General features: G+C 39.9%; 1 protein-coding gene across 1 annotated transcript in view; it reads right to left on the minus strand.

The window, feature by feature from the left end:
- wls (Wnt ligand secretion mediator) overlaps positions 1-26,919 on the minus strand; it is an 81,594-nt gene that overhangs the window by 6,401 nt on the left and 48,274 nt on the right. Inside the window, exons 5-8 of the mRNA XM_061919850.1 lie at positions 24,351-24,487; positions 8,193-8,361; positions 8,019-8,116; positions 2,178-2,241 (exon numbers count right to left, since the gene is read on the minus strand). Coding sequence (XP_061775834.1) covers positions 2,178-2,241; positions 8,019-8,116; positions 8,193-8,361; positions 24,351-24,487 — 468 coding nt within the window. The remainder of the gene's footprint in view (positions 1-2,177; positions 2,242-8,018; positions 8,117-8,192; positions 8,362-24,350; positions 24,488-26,919) is intronic.

Here is a 26,919-nt window from a genome sequence, read left to right on the forward strand (position 1 = left end):
AGAAAAACAGCCCCAAAGCATGATGTTTCCACCCCCATGCTTCACAGTAGGTATGGTGTTCTTGGGATGAAACTCAGTATTCTTCTTCCTCCAAACACGACGAGTTGAGTTTATTCCAAAATGGATATATGGATGATACAGCAGAGGATTGGGAGAATGTCATGTGGTCAGATGAAACCAAAATAGAACTTTTTGGTATAAACTCAAACTCGTCGTGTTTGGAGGAAGAAGAATACTGAGTTGCATCCCAAGAACACCACACCTACTGTGAAGCATGGTGGTGGAAACATCATGCTTTGGGGCTGTTTTTCTGCTAAGGGGACAGGACGATTGATCCATGTTAAGGAAAGAATGAATGGGGGGGGCCATGTATCGTGAGATTTTGAGCCAAAACCTCCTTCCATCAGTGAGAGCTTTGAATGGTTGACCAAATACTTATTTTCCACCATAATTTACAAATAAAATCTTAAAAATTCCTACATTGTGAATTCCTGGATTTTTTTTTCACATTCTGTGTCTCACAGTTGAAGTGTACCTATGATGAAAATTACAGACCTCTGTCATTATTTTAAGTGGGAGAACTTGCACAATCGGTGGCTGACTTAATACCTTTTTGCCCCACTGTATATATCAAAGTTTAAAACAAATTAAATTTCATGTATTACATACCTTTTTTTCTGTGCAAATGGAAACAATGAAAACATTTAGTAAGAAAGATGAAGTACGCACATTATTCCCAGGCTTTCGCGAGCCACATTAAATGATGTTTCGGGCCGGATCTGACCCGCGGGCCTTGAATTTGATCTAGTGTGCACTAGATCAGTGTTTTTCAACCACAGTTCCGTGAGACACAGTCTGGTGCGCCGTGGGAGATTTTCTAATATCACCTATGTAGGTTAAAAATATTTTTGGAAAAGAGTAACCGTGTAATACTCCTCTATATCAGTAGGTGGCAGCTGGTAGTTAGATGCTTTGTAGATGTCGGAAATAGCGTGCAGGTAAAAAGGTTTCTAATCTTTAAACCAAAAATAAACCAAAGGTGAGTACCACTAAGAAAAGGCATTCAAGCTTAGGGAAGGCTATGCAGAACGAAACTAAAAGTAAACTGGTTACAAAGTAACAAAAACAGAATGCTGGACGACAGCAAAGACTTACTGTGGAGCAAAGACGGCGTCCACAATGTACATCCGAACATGACATGACAATCAACAATGTCCCCACAAAGAAAGATAAAAACAACTGAAATCTTCTTGATTGCTAAAACAACGTAGATGCGGGAAATAAGTGTACAGAAGAGGCGTTCCAGCGTACTGCAGGATCATCAGTATTCTTATTCCCGTACTCCACTTTGGGTGCCCGGGGTGGAATAAATTAAGTTCTTCCATACTGTGTAAGATTTCATAAACATGGATACCATGGTGGGAATCTTTGGCCACCTCAAGATCCAATTAGGATTCAGGAGCTACGATTGGATGAAAAATCGATTATTGATGCATCTTTAATATATTGATGCAGATTTACATTTCAATAGATAGGCGCTTAGCACTTGCAATTTTTGAATAAAGTGCATTTGTAATAGGAAATTGTCATTAAATTGATTAAATTAATGAAAATGTGTGCAAAACTGGAGCATAAGTGCCCTAAAATAAAGGAGCTGGTCGGATCTCTCGGTGAGGTCTGCATTATCCATCCATCCATTTTCTACCGTTGGTCCCTTTTGGGGTGGCGCGGGGGTGCCGGAGCCTACCTCAGCTGCACTACTTTATTTAAAATAAATCAACTATCGACGTTTACTAATCGATCTTATAATCGTCCTTGATCGAATTGCCCATGCATCTAAAAATGAATTACTTCCCCCACCTCCAATCAACAAGGAACATTTCAGTGTTTAAAAAAAAGTGTCTATTTTCAAACTGGCAAGCTTAGAAACAAACGAGAGACATAAAAAAAAAACACAAATGCTTCCCAGGCCAGAGGCAGCATATGGCATTACTGAATTATTCCTCGTCTAATTAGTCCGGGGAACGATCTGTGTCGACAATAACAAGAAATCATGAAAAATGAAGTGCATCTTCAAAAAGGAAGGTCTGCTCTTTTACCGTGTGAATATCCTCATTTTTTGGAGTTATAAAGCACACGTCTGTTTTTGTCTGATATTTGAGTGTAAAAAAGGATACAGCCAGCTCGGTCCCCACATCCGACGCCCAGATGCTGTAGAAGGGGTTTGTCAGCTGGACACCTCTGGGGAAACAAACAAACTAAATAATGCACCTATTTAAAAACAAAAAAACTTTTTTATTGCATTTAAAAAAAAAAAAAAAAAAAATCGCAGTAAAATAATATAAAAATGTACTGTAACATTACAACAAAAGACTGTAAACATTGTATTATTTAATTTCACAGTAAAATAAAGTAATCTAAATGTAACATTACAAAGAAACTGTAAGCATGAATTAATTTTACAGTAAAATAATGTGATCAAAATGTATTGTAACATTACAACAAGACACTGTAAACATTATAGTATTTTTTCACAGTAAAATAATGTCATTAAAATGTACTACAACATTACAACAAAAGACAAAACATTATCTAATTTCACCGTAAATTAATTTCATCAAAATGTACCGTAACATCATTACAAAAAACTAAACATCTTACTTAATTTCAAAGTAAAATATCACAATGTACTGTAACATTACTACAAAACACTAAACATATTTTTTTATTTTCACAATAAAATAATGTCATCAAAATGCACTGTAACATTTAATAATGTAATGTTTAGTCTTTTGATGTAATTTCACAGCAAAATAATGTCATCAAAATGTACAGTAACATTACAACAAAAGACTGAACATTATATTATTTAATTTCACAGTAAAAAAGTCATCAAAATGCACTGTAACATTACAACAAATGACTGTCAACATATTTAAACTCACAGTAAAATAATGTGATCAAAATGTACTGTAACATTACAACAAAAGACTGTAAACATTTAATTTCACAGTAAAATGTCATCAAAATGTACTGTAACATTACAACAAAAGACTGTCAACATATTTAATTTCACAGTAAAATGTTATTAAAATGTACTGTAACATTACAAGACTGTAAACATTATCTAATTTCACAGTAAAATAATGTCACCAAAATTTACCGTAACATTACTACAAAAAACTAAACATCTTACTTAATTTCAAAGTAAAATAATATCAAAATGATCTGTAACATTACTACAAAATACCAGACATATTTTTTTTATTTTCACAGTAAAATAATGTCATTTTTTCCCTTAATTCTCCTCTTTTGTTTACTTTCTATTATTTATTGTCTCTTGTTTACTAATTCGACAAAAAGTCTATCCAATTAGCTCAAAGTCCGTAGCAGTCATAGCACCCTGTAGTCAGGTGACTGCCTTTTGACCAATCATTGAGGAGATTGAAGTTGGCCATACTCTCTTTACACACACTCTGGTCGTTCTGATTATGTGAGGACCCCTAGTGGTTGTGGCTTTAAACAACCATGGCTTGTGATTGAAGTTTAATTAGTACTGGACAGTGCTTTTTCATGTATTTTTCTCCCTAATTCCCCTTCTTTGTTTACTTTCTATTAGTTCCTCTCTGTTGTTCACTAATTTGACCAAATGTCCATCCAATAAGCTCAAAGTAGGTAACAGTCAAAGCACCCTGTGGTTACGTGACTGCCTTTTGACCAATCATTGAGAAGATTGAAGTTGGCCATACTCTCTTTACACACACTCTGGTCTTTCTGATTATGTGGGGACCCCTAGTGGTGGTGGCTTTAAACAACCGTGGCGTGTGATTGAAGTTTAATTAGTACTGGACAGCAATTATTCATGTATTTGTTACTTAATTTCCCTTCTTTGTTTACTTTCTATCCTTTCCATTTTTATTCCAGCTAGCTGCAGTTGTTTACCAATCCAACAAAATGTCCGCCCAACAAGCTCAAAGTTGGTAGCAGTCATGGACGACAGTGCCCTGTAGTCACATGACTGCCTTTTGACCAATCATTGAGGAGATTGAAGTTGGCCATTTTCTCTTTACACACACTCTGGTCTTTCTGATTATGTGGGGACCCCTAATGGTAGTGGCTTTAATCAACCGTGGCGTGTGATTGAAGTTTAATTTGTACTGGACAGCACTTATTCATGTATTTGTTACTTAATTACCCTTCTTTGTTTGCTTTCTATTATTTCCTCTCTGTTGTTTACTAATTTGACAAAATGTCCATTCAATAAGCTCAAAGTAGGTAGCAGTCAAAGCACCCTGTAGTCACATGACTGCCTTTTGACCAATCATTGAGGAGATTGAAGTTGGCCATACTCTCTTTACACACACTCTGGTTTTTCTGATTATGTGGGGACCCCTAGTGGTTGTGGCTTTAAACAACCGTGGCGTGTGATTGAAGTTTAATTAGTACCGGACAGCACTTATTCATGTATTTGTTAGTTAATTCCCCTTCTTTGTTTACTTTCTATCCTTTCGATTTCTATTCGATACCGTCGATCATAATATTTTATTAGAACGTATTAAAACACGAATTGGTATGTCAGACTTAGCCCTGTCTTGGTTTAACTCTTATCTTACTGATAGGATGCAGTGTGTCTCCCATAACAATGTGACCTCGGACTACGTCAAGGTAACGTGTGGAGTTCCCCAGGGTTCGGTCCTTGGCCCTGCACTCTTCAGCATCTACATGCTGCCGCTAGGTGACATCATACGCAAATACGGTATTAGCTTTCACTGTTATGCTGATGACACCCAACTCTACATGCCCCTAAAGCTGACCAACACGCCGGATTGTAGTCAGCTGGAGGCGTGTCTTAATGAAATTAAACAATGGATGTCCGCTAACTTTTTGCAACTCAACGCCAAAAAAACGGAAATGCTGATTATCGGTCCTGCTAGACACCGAACTCTATTTAATAATACAACTCTAACATTTGACAACCAAACAATTAAACAAGGCGACACGGTAAAGAATCTGGGTATTATCTTCGACCCAACTCTCTCCTTTGAGGCACACATTAAAAGCGTTACTAAAACGGCCTTCTTTCATCTCCGTAATATCGCTAAAATTCGCTCCATTCTGTCCACTAAAGACGCTGAGATAATTATCCATGCGTTTGTTACGTCTCGCCTCGACTACTGTAACGTATTATTTTCGGGTCTCCCCATGTCTAGCATTAAAAGATTACAGTTGGTACAAAATGCGGCTGCTAGACTTTTGACAAGAACAAGAAAGTTTGATCACATTACGCCTGTACTGGCTCACCTGCACTGGCTTCCTGTGCACTTAAGATGTGACTTTAAGGTTTTACTACTTACGTATAAAATACTACACGGTCTAGCTCCATCCTATCTTGCCGATTGTATTGCACCATATGTCCCGGCAAGAAATCTGCGTTCAAAGGACTCCGGCTTATTAGTGATTCCCAAAGCCCAAAAAAAGTCTGCGGGCTATAGAGCGTTTTCCGTTCGGGCTCCAGTACTCTGGAATGCCCTCCCGGTAACAGTTCGAGATGCCACCTCAGTAGAAGCATTTAAGTCTCACCTTAAAACTCATTTGTATACTCTAGCCTTTAAATAGACTCCCTTTTTAGACCAGTTGATCTGCCGTTTCTTTTCTTTTTCTTCTATGTCCCACTCTCCCTTGTGGAGGGGGTCCGGTCCGATCCGGTGGCCATGTACTGCTTGCCTGTGTATCGGCTGGGGACATCTCTGCGCTGCTGATCCGCCTCCGCTTGGGATGGTTTCCTGCTGGCTCCGCTGTGAACGGGACTCTCGCTGCTGTGTTGGATCCACTTTGGACTGGACTCTCGCGACTGTGTTGGATCCATTGTGGATTGAACTTTCACAGTATCATGTTAGACCCGCTCGACATCCATTGCTTTCCTCCTCTCTAAGGTTCTCATAGTCATCATTGTCACCGACGTCCCACTGGGTCATTATTGTCACCGATGTCCCACTGGGTGTGAGTTTTCCTTGCCCTTATGTGGGCCTACCGAGGATGTCGTGGTGGTTTGTGCAGCCCTTTGAGACACTAGTGATTTAGGGCTATATAAGTAAACATTGATTGATTGATTGATATTCCAGCTAGTTGCAGTTGTTTACCAATCCAACAAAAATGTCCGCCCAACAAGCTCAAAGTTGGTAGCAGTCATGGACGACAGTGCCCTGTAGTCCGGTGGCGGCCTTTTGACCAATCATTGAGGAGATTGAAGTTGGCCAAACAGTCTTTACACACATTCTGGTCTTTCTGATTATGTGAGGACCCCTAGTGGTTGTGGCTTTACACAACCGTGGCTTGTGATTGAAGTTTAATTAGTACTGGACAGCGCTTTTACATGTATTTTTTTCCTTAATTCCCCATTTTTGTTTCCTTTCTATTATTTCCTCTCTGTTGTTTACTAATTTGACAAAATGTCCATTCAATAAGCTCAAAGTTGGTAGCAGTCACAGCACCCTGTAGTCACGTGACTGCCTTTTGACCAATTAATGAGAAGATTGAAGATAGCCATACTCTCTTTAGACACACTCTGGTCTTTCTGATTATGTGGGGACCCCTAGTGGTTGTGGCTTTAAGCAACCGTGGCTTGTGATTGAAGTTTAAAAGCATACTGAAATGAGATTTTCTTATTTAAACGGGGATAGCGGGTCCATTCTATGTGTCATACTTGATCATTTTGCGATATTGCCCTATTTTTGCTGAAAGGATTTAGTAGAGAACATCGACGATAAAGTTTGCAACTTTTGGTGCTGATAAAAAAGCCTTGTCTTTACCGGAATTCGCAGACGATGACCTCACAAGGGTGAGGGCTCCTCACGTCCTAACATTGTTTATAATGGGAGCCTCCAGCAGCAAGAGCTATTTGGACCGAGAAAACAACAATTTCCCCATTAATTTGAGCGAGGATGAAAGATTCGTGGATAAGGAAATTTAGAGTGGAGGACTACAAAAAAATAAATAAATCAAGTTTTAAAAAAAGGTGATTGCATTGAGACGGATTCAGATGTTTTTAGACACATTTACCAGGATAATTCTGGGAAATCCCTTATCTTTCTATTGGGTTGCTAGTGTTTTAGTGAGATTAAATAGTACCTGATAGTCAGAGGGGTGTGTCCACGGGTGTCTTGAGGCCAGTGTCTGAGGGAAGACACGGCAGATACAAGATACGGCGCTAACTCCACAGATCTGTGGTAAGAGGCAACTTTTTAACACAATTTTCTCACCGAAACCTTCCGGTTGACAAGTGGTCGGGATCCATGTTCGCTTGACCGCTCTGATCCATAGTAAAGCTTCACCTCCGGGAATTTTAAACAAGGAAACACCGTGTGTTTGTGTGGCTAAAGGCTAAAGCTTCCCAACTCCATCTTTCTACTTTGACTTCTCCATTATTAATTGAACAAATTGCAAAAGATTCAGCAACACAGATGTCCAGAATACTGTTTAATTGCGCGATGAAAAGAGACGACTTTTAGCCGCAAGTGGTGCTGCGCTAATATTTCCAGACAGTTTGTGACGTCACGCGTCGTCATTCCGCGATGTTTTCAACAAGAAACTCTGCGGGAAATTTAAAATTGTAATTTAGACCGTCCGTATTGGCATGTGTTGCAATGTTAATATTTCATCATTGATATATAAAGACTGCGTGGTCGGTATTAATGGGTTTCAGTAGGCCTTTAATTAGTACTGGAAAGCGCTTTTTCATGTATTTGTAACTTAATTTCCCTTCTTTGTTTACTTTCTTTTCTTTCCATTTCTATTCCAGCTAGTTGCGGTTGTTTACTAATCCGACAAAATGTCCGTCCAACAAGTTCAAAGTTGGCAGTCCCGTGACTGCCTTTTGACCAATCATTGAGGTAGAAATTGGCCATACTCTCTTTACACAAACTCTGTATCATCCAGTGTAGGACATACGGGAGCTATTGCTTTGCTTTTTTAAAAAGTATACAATTGTCATTTTAAGGGTGAAAAAGACGTGATCTCACCTCTCGCACATGTCAAAAATAAAAAGACAGAAGGACCCAAACACGATGGGTCCGACCTGCTTCCAGTACACGGAGAAACGATTCCTCTCCGTCTGGTCCTGGGAGAAGAGAGCAGACCATGGATGACGCTCTGCGGGTTAGGGGGTAGAAAAAGCGGGGAGCCGGGTACATTACCATGAGGTGTTCTCCACAGAAGATGATCCAGAAGGAAAGCAACATGGAGTAAAAAATGCCTTGTCGGATGTCTCCAAAAAGCAACATCCAGGTCCAGTTGAAGCCAACAGAAAACCACTCCACTGGGATGTTAATGAAGGTCATGGAGATGCCCAAAGCAAAGATTACTCTGCAAAACCAAGAAGTGTGAATTTGTGAAGTGAATTATATTTATATAGCGCTTTTCTCAAGTGACTCAAAGCGCTTTACATGGTGACACCCAATATCTAAGTTACATTTAAACCAGTGTGGGTGGCACTGGGAGCAGGTGGGTAAAGTGTCTTGCCCAAGGACACAACGGCAGTAACTAGGATGGCACAAGCGGGAATCGAACCTGCAACCCTCAAGTTGCTGGCACGGCCACTCTACCAACCGAGCTATGCCGCCCCAGTAAGAACAGTATTGTACATCACTTCCTGCTTTGGATTTATTTATATCAGAGATTTATGCAGCAGTTAAAGTTACCCATCACATGTCATTACTGGAACTTTATGATGGCGAGTGCTGGTGATAATGTAACAATATCAACACAATGTTTCAATTACTTCCTTATTCTCTTTTGTTCCATATAATTGTTTGAGCAAAGTCAATAGTACACAGTAACTCGACAAAATCTGCTAAATTAAGCATTTGGAATGTGGCCTCAAACTCCTCCTGTGTCCACGGAATTTTCAGTTTATAAATAAAATCAAACATTTTTTTTTTCAAGAGAAAATAAAAATATCAATCTGATCTCTGTTAAGGATCATATAGTGATATTACCTTTAATAGACACCACAAATGTGTGGATTGATCCACCTTCCTCTTACATGTACTGACTGCGACAATGCTGACACCAACAGCTGTTGGTATATTATCCTCTCTCTAGACCATCCATCCATCCATCCATTTTCTACCGCTTATTCCCTTTTTTTGGGGTGGCGGGGGGCGCTGGCGCCTATCTCAGCTACAATCGGGCGGAAGGCGGGGTACACCCTGGACAAGTCGCCACCTCATCGCAGGGCCAACACAGATAGACCATGAGTGTCAAAATCTGGCCCGCCGTGTAATTTAATTTGGCCCTTGAGGAAATATCAATTTAGCATTAGAGCTGGCCCGCCGGTGTTATACAGCGTCGGTGCCGCTGTAACACCGCATTCACCGCTAATACTCATACTTGCCAACCCTCCTAAGTTTCCCGGTAGACTCCCGAAGTTCAGTGCCCCTCCCGAAAATCTCCCGGGGCAACCATTCTCCCGAATTTCGACCGATTTCCACCTGGACAACTATATTGGAGGCGTGCATTTAAGGCACTGCCTTTAGCGTTCTCTACAACCTGTCGTCACGTCCGCTTTTCCTCCATACTAACAGCGTGTCACATAATATTTTTGGCTTTTACACACACACACACACACACACACACGCACAAGTGAATGCAAGGCATACTTGGTCAACAGCCATAGAGATCACACTAAGGGTGGCCGTATAAACAACTTTAGCACTGTTACAAATATGCGCCACACTGTGAACCCACACCAAACAAGAATGACAAACACATTTCGGGTGAACATCCGCACCGTAACACAACAGAGCAAATACCCAGGACCCCTTGCAGCACTAACTCTTCCGGGAAACTTCCAGCAAACTGACCAATAATTAACCTTTTATTCATGCATTTTCTCTTGCTACTTCAAGGCTTGAATGTTTGGTTCATTCATTATTGTTATTTCATTTTTAAATGTATTATTAGCCTGTGGAAAAATTTGATATTTACCTCAGAAGACTGCAAATAGAAAAAAAGGCATAACATTTTTATTTAAATTTTATTTGATATGCCATTGATATTTTTTTAATTACTATTATTATTATTTGAAACTGGATTTTGCATGTCACTAAAGTTATATAAGCCTTGCTTGTTCAATATTTAATGCAAAACTTGTTTGGGTCCCTATTAAAAGGTTATTTTGTTCAACCTTGGCCCGCGGCTTTGTTCCGTTTAAAATTTTGGCCCACTCTGTATTTGAGTTTGACACCCCTGCTCTAGACTCTCTTCAACCTACGTGTTAATTTCCTGTTAATATCTGCTTACTTTCTGATAAAACGTGCTTCCTTCTACACTTCTTCAAATTTACTAAGCACTTATTTCCTCTGTTTAAAACTAGCTTAGCGGTTAGCTTATTAGCATGCCTGCTCTTGGCTTATTTTTGGTGTGAAACATGTTAAGCAGTGCCCTCCAGAAATGTTCATTTGCCCTAATGGATGTGATTGTTATGTTAGGGGAGTGGCACCACACTGTGTATAGAGACACATAATTAGATGCTAACTTATCAGCTGGGGGACAAAAAGTAAATACAGTATTCGCTAGAGACAGTCGGTATTAAAAGGCAAAAATTGGCAAAAGCGATCACAAAATTGTTCACGAAAATTGACCGATGCTGATCAGTGGCCAAGCAATCGGCACATGCCTAGTTTGATTTCCTTCTATCAGGATGTTATGTAATTGCACGGGTTAGTTTTTTTAGTTAGCAACATAATTCATATAAAAATGTACAACATAAGGTGGCAAGAAAAACTTCAATAATGAATAAAGCAAAATATGTTGGATAGGTTGATTGGCAACACTAAATTGGCCCTAGTGTGTGAATGTGAGTGTGAATGTTGTCTGTCTATCTGTGTTGGCCCTGCGATGAGGTGGCGACTTGTCCAGGGTGTACCCTGCCTTCCGCCCGATTGTAGCTGAGATAGGCGCCAGCGCCCCCCGCGACCCCGAAAGGGAATAAGCGGTAGAAAATGGATGGATGGATGGATGTTGTGGACTAACAAAAAAAATCACTTCATATTCTTTACTGCTCACTACTGTTGCCAAATTTGAGTTATTGTGTAGAAATATGGGATACACTTCATTAACTGTGTTACGAAAAAGGTCAAGTTATAATAAAACATAATGTTGGATATAGAGAACATACAAACCCTTTATTCATTGAATCGAAAATACTGAAATTCCCTGACATAGTGAATTTGCCAACAGCTAAAATAATACACAAAGCCAACTATAACCTGCTACCGAAGATAATACAACAATTAATCTCAGCAAAAGCAGATAAATATAACCATAGAGAAAAATTGCATTTAAAACATTTGTATGCGTGAGAATATTTGTATCTAAGTTATCACAAAACTTTGTGTTGCTATGAGTTCCCGGCGAGAGGACAAAAGCGGTCTTTGATCCTACCAAGCAAAAGCGTTGTAAAACTCCACTGTGTAAGTTATGAAGCGACATGAATGTGTTGGTTTCTTTGATGTATTGTAATCCACAGGAAGATTTTGTCTTGACCAGAGATCTACAAAGCAAAGAGGAAGCAGGACCTGAATCCTCTCCAGGCACCTTTTCTTTGAACTGTTTTGTGACCAAAAGGCAGCGGCTGTTTACGACCCCCTTCCTTTAAAAACAGCTGTTGCCATGTACTCAGGGAAAGTCCAACTAAAAGAGAGGGCTTACAATCTTTCGTTAGGGCGTGGTGGAAGACTGTACAAGAGCACAGCCCAGACCTGTCTCCTCAGTTGAGCTAAATTAAATCCTGTCTCTGTTTAATTCCTTGCTTCTTTGTCTGTTTAATAGATGGTATCAGTGTTTGAACCTGACAGTATGCACTTGCAACACTTAAGACCTTTGGTATATCAGTAAGTGGAATTAAATCATGGAATGGATTAACCCTTGTGTGGTGTTCGGGTCTGTGGTACCCGTTTTCATTAAAAGAAAAGTGATACAATTAATTAATTTTTCAAACTGAGACTCACTGACTTTAGCTCATTCTCTGTGAGGAACATATACCATAATACATATTTAAAGACCACACACCGTACAACCCCCCTACACATTTCGTATAACATATAAGATTTCCGGGTCCACTGGACCCGGGACCAATAGAAGTGTGGAAATTGATGTTCTGTGTACCACACACACACACACACACACACACACACACACACACAGCAGGCCTAGACAGGAGGAGAACAAAGTGTAGGTACACAGAACATCAGCGGGTCAAATGTGCGAGAAAATGAGAGCAGACAGTGTTGACAAACAGTGTTGCAACCTCGTGTGGGAACCGCAGGTGCGGAAACACAAAAGAAGAATCCCTGTGGGATGCAGAAACTGGCAGAGAAATTTTCCGTGCAATGTTCATATTGTTGTTACTCAGCCAGCGTTTGTGGGTCTGATGGACCCGTTGCATTTTGTGGCTTTTAAAGGCTCGCGATCAAACACTTTTATGCTAAAATACTGAACAAATTTTTACCTTATCCCAATAAACATCTGTTCAGTATTTAAGATTAAAGTGTTTAATTGTGAGGCATTAAAAGCCACAAGATGCAATGGGTCCATCAGACCCACAAACGCTGACTGAGTAACAACAATATGAACATTACACAAGGGTTAAGCAAAGAAATCAAACAATGTACTAATATGATCCACTTCAAGAAACGCTTCAAACTTAAAATGTTTACAAAGTAAGAATGAGAAGAACCCTTAGAAGAAGAATAAACCTTCTGAATGTATTTAATCCATCTATTCATTTTCTAGTTAATCTTATTCATCCCACTATATGAAATACAACTAATTCATTTATTTATTTTTAATGTTATTACTTATGGAGTATATTGTGAACAAATAGAGAACAGGAAGTGAACAAATGTGTTAGCTAGTAAAGGAAAAGGGATAGGATTAAATAAGCTCTGCTTCTTCCTACTCCTTTTTGAACATGTTGAATAGAGAAACTGGAAATTGGGATGCATCGTGTTGTATGCATGCAAGTTCGAAATAAACTCAAACTTAACTCAAAAAGTTATGGGTTATTTTGATGAAAGTAAAAATAAATATCCTAAACAGAAAAAGGGAAACAGTGACTGGATTTTGAGAGATCCCAATCACTGTCTGGATTCAAGACAATGCAGGCACCTCAACTTGCAACTTTCAGATTGAATTGTCTGCAAAATTAAATGGCTGGTAAGTGGTAGTCCAAAATCAGTATAGCTACAAAGCCTGAAATCAAGACAGGTAAGTAAGTCTAAGCGTGAATGCTGACGACGAGGTCCTGAAGCAGGTTTCTGCATGCCACCAGCAGATAAAAAGGACCATCATAAATAGTCAGGACAAGCGGGCAAAACAGTGTTATGACAACGCTTGATTTTCATTGCAGATAAAAATGGGGACATCACACAACCTCCAAATGGGTTCGGAGTGAACACTGCACTAAAACCACCACAAATTCATTTCAAGCGGTTTGGGAGTTTTCACAAAACGTTTAGGCCATAAAGAGCCAGAGGGAGAAAAGTGATGTTGAAGTATGATGATTTTTGACAAAATTAATAGAAGTAATGCACTCCAGGTTGTAAATCATTGGGCTCTAAACTCAGCTCCTCAGAAAGCTTCTTAGAGGGAACAAAATGAAAGCTCACTAGGGTGGTATGTGAGGAATGTGCCCTGGGCAAAACCAACAGAGTGTGTGTACAAACCGCCAGGGTGTGAAGAGAGTGCTCAGGCATGTTAAGAAGTTAAAAGTGAGGAGGAAACATCGTGACATCATTGTGCAATACATTTAGGTGTAATTAGTAGCACTAATCAACAGTAACTGCAGATGCAAAAATTCTCTGTTGTGGTCTTGGTTCCGTAAGAAAGTAGCTAAACTTTTCCTTCAAAATGTATCTAACTTGAGGTTGACTTTCTGAACATACCACTCAATGTTTGCATTTCGAAATATGGTCAATTTTGCAGGAAAATGGGTAAAAAAATTAATTTATTTGAATTTGGGACTTGAACGCATGTCTCTTTGATTCACAAACTGACTACTTTAACGTATTATGCAATAGAATCTGGGTATTATCTTCGACCCAACTCTCTCCTTTGAGGCACACATTAAAAGCGTTACTAAAACGGCCTTCTTTCATCTCCGTAATATCGCTAAAATTCGCTCCATTCTGTCCACTAAAGACGCTGAGATAATTATCCATGCGTTTGTTACGTCTCGCCTCGACTACTGTAACGTATTATTTTCGGGTCTCCCCATGTCTAGCATTAAAAGATTACAGTTGGTACAAAATGCGGCTGCTAGACTTTTGACAAGAACAAGAAAGTTTGATCACATTACGCCTGTACTGGCTCACCTGCACTGGCTTCCTGTGCACTTAAGATGTGACTTTAAGGTTTTACTACTTACGTATAAAATACTACACGGTCTAGCTCCAGCCTATCTTGCCGATTGTATTGTACCATATGTCCCGGCAAGAAATCTGCGTTCAAAGGACTCCGGCTTATTAGTGATTCCCAAAGCCCAAAAAAAGTCTGCGGGCTATAGAGCGTTTTCATTTCGGGCTCCAGTACTCTGGAATGCCCTCCCGGTAACAGTTCGAGATGCCACCTCAGTAGAAGCATTTAAGTCTCACCTTAAAACTAATTTGTATACTCTAGCCTTTAAATAGACTCCCTTTTTAGACCAGTTGATCTGCCGTTTCTTTTCTTTTTCTCCTATGTCCCACTCTCCCTTGTGGAGGGGGTCCGGTCCGATCCGGTGGCCATGTACTGCTCGCCTGTGTATCGGCTGGGGACATCTCTGCGCTGCTGATCCGCCTCCGCTTGGGATGGTTTCCTGCTGGCTCCGCTGTGAACGGGACTCTCGCGACTGTGTTGGATCCATTATGGATTGAACTTTCACAGTATCATGTTAGACCCGCTCGACATCAATTGCTTTCGTCCTCTCCAAGGTTCTCATAGTCATCATTGTCACCGACGTCCCACTGGGTGTGAGTTTTCCTTGCCCTTATGTGGGCCTACCGAGGATGTGGTAGTGGTTTGTGCAGCCCTTTGAGACACTAGTGATTTAGGGCTATATAAGTAAAAAGTCGGGACCCAGGATGGACCGCTCGCCTGTGTATCGGTTGGGGACATCTCTGCGCTGCTGATCCACCTCCGCTTGGGATGGTTTCCTGCTGGCTCCACTTTGGATGGGACTCTCGCTACTATATTGGATCCACTTTGGACTTGATTCTCACGGTTATGTTAGAGCCACTATAGATTGGACTTTCACAATATCATGTTAGATCCGCTCGACATCCATTGCTTTCGGTTCCCTAGGGGAGGGTTGCCCACATATGCGGTTCTCTCCAAGGTTTCTCATAGTCATCATTGTCGACGTCCCACTAGGGTGAGTTTTTCCTTGCCCTTATGTGGGCCCTACCGAGGATGTCATTGTGGTTTGTGCAGCCCTTTGAGGCACTTGTGATTTAGGGCTATATAAATAAACATTGGTTGATTGGTTGATAATTTGATCAAACTGATATCAACCACTATATCATTCATCTTGACATGCAGTAGGTTATTAATGTGTCTGATATAATAATAATAATACTATAATAATATGATCAAACTGATATCAACCACTGTACCATCCATCCTGACATGCAGGTTATTAATGTGTCTGATATAATAACAATACTATAATAATATGATCAAACTAGTATCAACAACTGTACCATCCATCCTGACATGCAGTAGGTTATTAGTCTGATATAATAATAATACTATGATAAATATGATTAAACTGATATCAACCACTGTACCATTCATCCTGACAGCAGTAGGTTATTAATGTGTCTGATATAATAATAATACTATAATAATATGATCAAACTGATATCAGACACTGTACCATCCATCCTGACATGCAGTAGGTTATTAGTCTGATATAATAATAATACTATAATAAATATGATTAAACTGATATCAACCACTGTACCATCCATCCTGACATGCAGTAGGTTATTAATGTGTCTGATATAATAATAATACTATAATAATATGATCAAACTGATATCAACCACTGTACCATCCATCCTGACATGCAGGTTATTGTGTCTGACATAATAATATGATCAAACTAGTATCAACCACTGTACCATCCATCCTGACATACAATAGGTTATTAATGTGCCTGATATAATATTAACACTATATTAATATGATACAAAATATATGTTTTAAGTGCTTCTTAAACCTTTTCACCAAGAAAACTCGTGGCTCTCCAATGACCAACATTAAAATGCAGCAGCGTAAGAGGCCTAAATATTTATTAAAAACAAGGCGGATGTTTTATTTAACATGTATATTTCAGGGTTTCCCCTAGATTGCCACTGTATGTGTGGCGACATTATAATGATTGTGATTTGAAAGGACGCATATACAGTATTTTCTTTAAAAATTCTTACCTGTTTTATGTATATCTAAAAACAAATGTTTTATTTTCTTCCCGGTATTATATTGTTTTTCTCTATATTTCAATTGTTGCCGATTATTGTAAAAGGAAACGCAAGCTACACTATACTTTGCCGTCCCTCAATGTTGCAATTTAGTTTGCCAAAACATATAAATAAATAAATAAATAAATGGGTTGTACTTGTATAGCGCTTTTCTACCTTCAAGGTACTCAAAGCGCTTTGACACTACTTCCACATTTACCCATTCACACACACATTCACACACTGATGGAGGGAGCTGCCATGCAAGGCGCTAACCATCAGGAGCAAGGGTGAAGTGTCTTGCTCAGGACACAACGGACGTGACGAGGTTGGTTCCAGGTGGGATTTGAACCAGTGACCCTCGGGTTGCGCACGGCCACTTTCCCACTGCGCCACGCCGTCCCTATATATAAACAGTACTTTAATTCAGTGATGAAAAAAAGTATTGATATTCTCCATTAAGAGTAAGCACAATAAGGAAAGTACATTATATATGCACATACATTTCAGAGTCCTGTTATATTAAGAATATAGTTTGGAATAAACTAAATAAAAGCAATATAATTATGCAGGAAGAAGGTTGGCTCTAATGTAGAAGCATTTAAGTCTCACATTAAAACTCATCTGTATACTCTAGGCTTTAAATAGACCTCCTTTTTAGACCAGTTGATCTGCCGTTTCTTTTCTTTTTCTCCTATGTCCCCCCCTCCCTTGTGGAGGGGGTCCGGTCCGATGACCATGGATGAAGTACTGGCTGTCCAGAGTCGAGACCCAGGATTGACCGCTCGTCGGGACCCAGGATGGACCGCTCGCCTGTGTATCGGTTGGGGACATCTCTACGCTGCTGATCCGCCTCCGCTTGGGATGGTTTCCTGTGGACGGGACTCTCGCTGCTGTCTTGGATCCGCTTTGAACTGAACTCTCGCGGCTGTGTTGGAGCCACTATGGATTGAACTTTCACAGTATCATGTTAGACCCGCTCGACATCCATTGCTTTCGGTCCCCTAGAGGGGGGGGGTTGCCCACATTTGAGGTCCTCTCCAAGGTTTCTCATAGTCAGCATTGTCACTGGCGTCCCACTGGGTGTGAATTCTCCCTGCCCACTGGGTGTGAGTTTTCCTTGCCCTTATGTGTGTTCTTCCGAGGATGTTGTAGTCGTAGTGGTCTGTACAGTCCTTTGAGACATTTGTGATTTAGGGCTATATAAATAAAGATTGATTGATGATGATTGATTGATAATGCCCCGAGCTTAATGCTAATGCAAAGTGGACTAGCTCATAGACAGGCTAACGAAAATTAGCAGGGCCAATCACAGGGTAAATATAGACAAAATCATTCACACTCACATTCATATCTATGGACAATTTACAGTCTCCAATGCAGAAAACATGCATATTTTTGCAATGTGGGAGGAAGTCAAAATACCTGAAGAAAACCCAAATACGCACACTCTCCACACAGACGTCCAAACGGAGGTTTGAAGACGTACGTTGTGTAAAGTTACATGTTATTGTCGGTAGTAAATGTCAAAAAAACTTGGGTAGTTTACACAGACTTGACAAAGAAATACATTGCAGGGTTTCCCGCAGCGCCTTAACAACAAAGAGCCACCGCCTAAACTAAAGTCTTAACAAGCTGCTCCGCTCAGTTCTGCCTCTGTCAGTACGTCTCAGCAGCACTTAGCATTGTCACACCCACAGAAACATCTGATTGGTTACACACAGAGTGGTAACAGCCAATCAGCAGTGTGTATTCAGAACGCATGTAGTCAGTGCCCCTGCGGTCTGGTAAGCAGAAAGGTGTTTAGCAGGTAAGCATAATTATAATAAACACCTCCCAGTCAACTACTGGTAACATCACTGAGCCCGTTGACGTCCTAGAAACATAAGCGCTAGCTCAGCTCGCTCGCAGCCCTTGAGGTTAAGGCTAATTAGCTTTTAGCGTAACGTTAGCTTATTTTGCAATGTGTGTGCGTGCATGTGTTACGGACAGCCAAGCCCTGTCTGAGAAAAAGACAAGCATTATTGACCTACAGTTAACAACTAAGTTATCTCACGTCACCTTTTTCTGTGTTGATTGAACTGTGTTGAAGCAGCAAAAAAGGACATTATGTTAAATGAAAAGTTTCCTGAAGCTGTCTCTGATATATGATATAATAATGTAACTGTATCATAAAATCTACATGAACTCCATGGTGTTCAGGGATGAATAGTCCCTCCTATTGCTATTGTACTATATTTTCAGCTATAGTTACATTAATCATTAGTAATGTAGCAGCCTAGTTTTGAATGGCAGGGTCCCTGCTATCACATGTTGATAAAAATAGAACATTTACATAACAAAAATCAACTACGAGCTTCCCAAATGCTGTAATAAATTAAGCACGCTGAGTTGAGCATATGTCAGCATGTGGCCCCACTTTTAACTCTTTTTATCAAACGCTTATTTACAATAAGTCATTAATTTGACTCTGTAAGTCATTTTTTTGACTTAGTAAGTCATAATAATGACATACTTAGTATCTCAGGTAACTAGGACTGTTTTGTGTTTACTTTACGGAAAAAATATCGAGATATGTATAGTTTATCGCCATTCAGCAAATGGAGCAGAAAAAACAACCAACAATTTGAGGCTTCCTCATGTGACGAAGCTGGCCTAAGTCACCACAGTCTGTAGCCAATTGCCCCCCCAGGCTGTGGTGGCAGCGACGAGGTGGAGATGTGATGGCGGCAGGCCGAGTTACACCAATCGTTACACCCACCCAAACCCTGTCCGCCGGAGAGACACCACCTTAATTAACACATTTTCTAGGGGAAACACTGCATTATTTAACTTGAAACATCTCTCCAACTTTCTTTGCAATTGTTTTCCCCCTTCAAAATAAAGCACAGAGGAACATTTTTATATTTGAGATGATTTTCAAACGTATCATGGCCAATAGTATGTGAATAATAGACCATATACACGACATCCATTCAAATAATGTATTTCTTCAATATGCTTTCATGTCAAAAAAATGTTTATGTAAGAAACAAAACCTTATTTTGAAGGTGTGGCGGTATTTATCTTACCGTGGCGGTGCGCCCCGATTATTTTCATGTAGGGGAAACCCTGTATTTAATATTTTTGGCCACTGTAATGTTACTGTTTGAACAGTAACACTGTTTGGATAATTAATGGGTTCTTTGGCGTAACACTAGAGGGAGCCAGAGTTTGAGAACCACTGCTATAAGGCTTCCTACAGACAATTCATATGCGTCATCTCTCTCAACTTAAAGTTGAGCAAACACGATCGATTTTTTTCATGAAGAGCAAAATCCGAGAAAGAACCGGGAACAGGAAAACTGACGGAAAGTTGTGATTACCCAGCAGAAATGGGAAGGTTGACAGGTATGTTTCTGGAGCCTCTTTATCATAAACAGTTGCAATATAACTTTTACAGCCAATAAACATCATTGCCAGTCCCCAAATATGGTAAAAGTGGTACATTCTCAGAGCCTGCTGCTCACCTGGGAATAAAAAGCATTGAGTCACAAAGTGCAAAGGAGGGAGATATTGTGTCTTTCCGTGTGAAGCATTCGTCAGATTTTGTTATGCGTTTCATGCTTCGCCAGGCACTTCCTTAGAGACACAGACTTCGGCTCTGGGCTATCAGCTAGAAACTCAAAATACCTTGGATGCTTTAGATTTGCTCTAAAATGATCTAATGCAGATATGCAGGGTCTACCCCACATATATACTGCAAAAACTGAAATCTAAGTAAGATGAAATATCTCAAATAAGGGTGATATTTGCTTATTTGCTTGGTTCATGTAAAATACCCCTAATTTTTCTATTTGATGAGAACTTTTATTTTTACATAAAAAAAGATGAGAACTTTTATATTTACATAAAAAGCAAATATATCGAAAGGATGAATACACTGTATACAGTCAATTATTTATTTGCTATTGGTTAAGTTAGTGGATAAATTACAAAAACAAACCTGAAATATTCTAAAAATGATCCTGTTCTTTATTTTGAAAAATAAACCGTCCATCTGAATGTCAGCAATGGTAGAGCTGGTTGTGCACCTGATCAGAGTTGACATTTGACAAAAGTAAGGAGAGAAATTTAAAAAGAAAGATATTTTAAGTTAACTAGGGCATTTATGTTTGATGAAACATAATCATGTTTCATCAAACATATATCAACATTGTTGCCCTAGGGTAAACTGGGTAACACAAGGCATATTGACAGAGCTTAACCCATTGTTACTATAACAATCTACAAGATTAATATACGTTGCCTCTCTCTCTTCCCTTTCATCTTTTGGTATTCCTTTTTTTTAATTTAATTTTTTTTTTTTTTTTAATTATCATTCTAGCTATCATTATATATATGTATCGTTGTATTTGAACAACTGTATTGTTGATAATAGAGGTAAACTATTGGTTTTGTTCATGATCAATAGCGCTTTTTCTATTGGTATTGCTACAGTTTTAGTGTAAAAATGCTCATTGTCATTACTATAACATTTATTTCACTAACTGCTTATTTGCTATCACTTTTACAATCATATTTGTACATATTGTATGTGCTGGTGTTGTTCTATTGCTGTTGTTTTTGTCTCTCTGTCCAACCCCCCCCTTATCCCCACAATTTCCCCCTCTGTCTTCCTTTTTTTCTCTTTCTATCCCCTCCTGCTCCGGCCTGTCTGCACCAAATGATAATATAAATACATTTAATAAAGTCAAATTCAAATAAGGCAACAAGAGAAGTATCCTACACTTCTCTTTTGTAAAGTAAATCTGAACAGCCCATATGGGCATCTACATCAACTGTATGATTTGCCTGAGAAGCTGGACAGGACAAAAAAAAAAAAAAAACTAGGGCATTTTTTTGTTCAAGCCTGTGTAAACGACCCACGTTCTTTTGACATTATTACCGACAATAACATCGAATTTTACATCGTGTGTGACGTAAAATTATTTCAATTGATTTGAATTCCAACCTCCAGCCGGGAGACACAGTGTTCCCAACGTGTCCTGGGTCTTCCCCGTGGCCTCCTACCGGTTGGAGGTGCCCTCAACACCTCCCGAGGGAGGTGTTCGGGTGGCATCCTGACCAGATGCCCGAACCACCTCATCTGGCTCCTCTCCATGTGGAGGAGCAGCAGCTTTACTTCGAGCTCCCCCTGGATGGCAGAGCTTCTCACCCTTTCTCTAAGGGAAAGTCTCGCCACCCGGCGGAGGAAACTCATTTGGGCCCCTTGTACCCGTGATCTTGTCCTTTCGGTCATAACCCACAGCTCACGACCACAGGTGAGGATGGGAATGTAGAGCTTTGCGTTTACAAACTACGAATGTAGTAGAGAATAAACTGGATTGCATCACAGAAAGTTTCGCAAACAAATTACATGTTCAAACATTTTACAAAGTGATCACTGCAGACACAAGCGGTTTGATTGTATTCCGTAGGATGACGAAAGTGATATTTTTGAAATACAAACAGATCCATTAAGTCTTTAAAAAAATTATGCAATTTGTTATTTGGTTTCTGCAACAGTTGTAGCCGAAACCGGTAGGTACGGAACAGATCTGGATGGATGGATGGATGGATGGATGGATGGATGGATAGATAGATAGATAGATAGATGGATAGATGGATAGATGGATAGATGGATAGATGGATGGATAGAAAGTACTTAATTGATTCCTTCAGGAAAGTTCCCTCAGGAAAATTAAAAGCTAGCTATAAGAAAAACTAATTGCATGATATTTTTGAAGGCCATTTCACTTGACGCACTTTCATAATTTCCCTGACTTTATAACCTTCATGAACCACTTGTTGGGAATCTATTAAAAATTAGTTCCTCTCTATTTAAAGACTTGGAATGAACCACACGGCGACGAAGCAAAGCGGACGTGACGTCATATGCAACCCATCAATATAATGTAGCCTGGGTTACCTTTTACAATGTAGCAGCAACGATGGAAAAATAAAGAAGAGCATATTAACATTTATTTCTAATGGCACTGATTTGTTTTTAAATATACATCACAGATTTTTAAGACATTCATAAAACATTAATTTTATGCGTCATTGCCAATCAAAATGATCATGACGCCATATATGATGTCACATTGACCACACCCCAACCGCCACATACATACAGTGGGGCAAAAAAGTATTTAGTCAGCCACCGAATGTGCAAGTTCTCCCACTTAAAATGATGACAGAGGTCTGTAATTTTCATCATAGGTACACTTCAACTGTGAGAGACAGAATGTGGAAAAAAAATCCAGGAATTCACATTGTAGGAATTTTGAAAAATGTATTTGTAAATTATGGTGAAAAATAAGTATTTGGGCAACCATTCAAAGCTCTCACTGATGGAAGGAGGTTTTGGCTCAAAATCTCACGATACATGGCCCCATTCATTCTTTCCTTAACACGGATCAATTGCCTGTCCCCGTAGCAGAAAAACAGCCCCAAAGCATAATGCTTCCAACCCCATGCTTCACAGTAGGTATGGTGTTCTTGGGATGTAACTCAGTATTCTTCTTCCTCCAAACACAACGAGTTGAGTTTATACCAAAAAGTTCTATTTTGGTTTCATCTGACCACATGACATTCTCCCAATCATCTGCTGTATCATCCATGTATCCTTTTTGGTATAAACTCAACTCGTCGTGTTTGGAGGAAGAAGAATACTGAGTTGAATCCCAAGAACACCAAACCTACTGTGAAGCACGGGGGTGGAAACATCATGCTCCCTGTGCCTTATCGAATCAATTTTAAACTCCTTCTATTTGTTTTTAAATGTCTAAACAACCTCGCGCCAAAATATCTCTCCGACCTCCTTCAGCCTTACTGCCCCACTCGATCCCTAAGATCAGCCGATCAGCTGCTACTGACGGTCCCTGACACAAGGCTAAAGCTTAGAGGTGACAGAGCTTTCGCTGCTGCTGCTCCCAAGCTCTGGAACGACTTACCTCTGAGTGTTAGACAAGCCTCCTCTTTTCCTGTATTTAAATCTCTCTTAAAAACATACTTTTATTCCTTGGCTTTTAACTCTAAGTGATATCCATCCTGCAATGGCGCCCCATTATACACCACTGTGAACCTGTTTTTATGTTTTATTTATTTATTTTTTTATCATGTTCGGTTTTGGGGCTGTTTTTCTGCTAAGGGGACATGCAATTGATCTGTGTTAAGGAAAGAATGAATGGGGCCATGTATCGTGAGATTTTGAGCCAAAACCTCCTTCCATCACTGAGAGCATTGAATGGCTGCCCAGATACTTATTTTTCACCAAGATTTACAAATAAATTATTTAAAATTCCTACAATGTGAATTCCTGGATTTTTTTTCCACATTCTGTCTCTCACAGTTTAAGTGTACCTATGATGAAAATTACAGACCTCTGTCATCATTTTAAGTGGGAGAACTTGCACAATCGATGGCTGACTAAATACTTTTTTGCCCCACTGTAGTGGCAATCTGGGGGAAACCCTGATTATTGGGAGAAAAAGAAAGTTAAAGGCTGCATTCTTTCTATTGTTAGGTCAACCATAATCTTATATGGTCGACCATTTATGGCTGTTTGTGTAAACCCTTGGTATGAATATGAATCCCCATCAGACGCCCTCTTGTCTCACTGACCCACTTGCACATTTCATCCATAGTTAATATGCATCCTCAAGTAGATGTGTCACTAAACTATTTGTGGAGGTTCTGGCTGCACTTCTTCTAAAGTGCACTGCAGTCACAATGCTGTCGGGTTGGCTATCGGGACTATTTCCGACGTGACTCATAGTGCCCACTTTCCGAACAAATTCTGTAGTAGCGATGTACGTGTGGCCTTACTTCTCCAGCAGCACGGGGGGTCGACTCATGAGCGTGATGCGTCTCCAGTACCAGATCATGATGATGAGGATGCTTGGTGTGAGGAAGGTCTTCATGGCGAACCAAACCTTAGTGAAACCGCCATTTTGGTGGATTCCCTTGAAAGAGAAGTATTGATATACATATATACAGTACAGGCCAAGAGTTTGGACACACCTTCTCATTCAATGTGTGTTCTTTATTTTCATGACTATTTACATTGTAGATTGTCGCTGAAGGCATCAAAACTATGAATGAACACATGTGGAGTTATGTACTTAACAAAAAGAGGTGAAATAACTGAAAACATGTTTTATATTCTAGTTTCCTCAAAGTAACCACCAGTTGCTCGGATTACAGCAGTGCACACTCTTGGCATTCTCTCGATGAGCTTTAAGAGGTAGTCACTTGAAATGTTTTTCACCAAGAAATCTGCGTTTGAATAACTCCGGCTTGTTAGTGATTCCCAGAGCCCAAAAAAAGTCTGCGGGCTGTAGAGCATTTTCTATTCAGGCTCCAGTACTATGGAATGCCCTCCCGGCAACAGTTAGAGATGCTACCTCATTAAAAGCATTTAAGTTTCCATCTCAAAACTCATTTTTATACCCTAGCCTTTAAATAGAACCCCCTTTTTAGACCGGTTGATCTGCCGTTTCTTTTCTTTTCTGATCTGATCTCGTGGAGAGGAGGGGCACAGGTTCAGTGGCCACGGATGAAGTGCTGCCTGTGCGTCTGTCGGGGACGTCTCTGTGCTGCTGACCTGTCTCCGCTCGGGATGGTCTCCTACTGACCCCACTATGGACTGGACTCTCACTATTATGTTGGATCCAGTATGGACTGGACTCTCACTATTATGTTAGACCCACTATGGACTGGACTCTCACTATTATGTTAGACCCACTATGGACTGGACTCTCACTTTTCTGTTAGATTCACTATAGACTGGACTCTTGCTATTATGTTAGACCCACTATTGACTGGACTCTCACTATTATGTTAGATCCACTATGGACTGGACTCTCACTATTATGTTGGATCCACTATGGACTGGACTCTCACTATTATGTTTGATCCACTATGGACTGGACTCTCACTATTATGTTTGATCCACTATGGACTGGACTCTCACTATTATGTTTGATCCACTATGGACTGGACTCTCACTATTATGTTGGATCCACTATGGACTGGACTCTCACTATTATGTAAGATCCACTATGGACTGGACTCTCACTATTATGTAAGATCCACTATGGACTGAACTCTCACTATTATGTTAGATCCACTATGGACTGGACTCTCACTATTATGTTAGATCCACTATGGACTGGACTCTCACTATTATGTTGGATCCACTATAGACTGGACTCTCACTATTATGTTTGATCCACTATGGACTGGACTCTCACTATTATGTTTGATCCACTATGGACTGGACTCTCACTATTATGTTGGATCCACTATGGACTGGACTCTCACTATTATGTTTGATCCACTATGGACTGGACTCTCACTATTATGTTTGATCCACTATGGACTGGACTCTCACTATTATGTTTGATCCACTATGGACTGGACTCTCACTATTATGTTGGATCCACTATGGACTGGACTCTCACTATTATGTAAGATCCACTATGGACTGAACTCTCACTATTATGTTAGATCCACTATGGACTGGACTCTCACTATTATGTTAGACCCACTATGGACTGGACTCTCACTTTTATGTTGGATCCACTATAGACTGGACTCTCACTATTATGTTTGATCCACTATGGACTGGACTCTCACTATTATGTTTGATCCACTATGGACTGGACTCTCACTATTATGTAAGATCCACTATGGACTGAACTCTCACTATTATGTTAGATCCACTATGGACTGGACTCTCACTATTATGTTAGACCCACTATGGACTGGACTCTCACTTTTATGTTGGATCCACTATAGACTGGACTCTCACTATTATGTTAGATCCACTATGGACTGGACTCTCACTATCATGTTAGATCCAATATGGACTGGACTTTCACTATTATGTTAGATCCACTATGGACTGGACTCTCACTATTATATTAGATCCACTATGGACTGGAATCTCACTATTATGTTAGCTCCACTATGGACTGGACTCTCACTATTATGTTTGATCCACTATGGACTGGCCTCTCACTATTATGTTAGATCCACTATGGACTGGACTCTCACTATTATGTTAGATCCACTATGGACTGGGCTCTCACTATTATGTTAGATCCACTATGGACTGGCCTCTCACTATTATGTTAGACCCAATATGGACTGGACTTTCTCTATTATGTTAGATCCACTATGGACTGGACTCTCACTATTATGTTAGATCCACTATGGACTGGACTCTCACTATTATGTTAGATCCACTATGGACTGGACTCTCACTATTATGTTAGATCCACTATGGACTGGGCTCTCACTATTATGTTGGATCCACTATGGACTGGACTCACTATTATGTTAGATCCACTATGGACTGGACTCTCACTATTATGTTAGATCCACTATGGAC

This window comes from Nerophis ophidion, linkage group LG14 (genome assembly GCF_033978795.1).
Source record: "Nerophis ophidion isolate RoL-2023_Sa linkage group LG14, RoL_Noph_v1.0, whole genome shotgun sequence".
Lineage (NCBI taxonomy): Eukaryota > Metazoa > Chordata > Actinopteri > Syngnathiformes > Syngnathidae > Nerophis > Nerophis ophidion.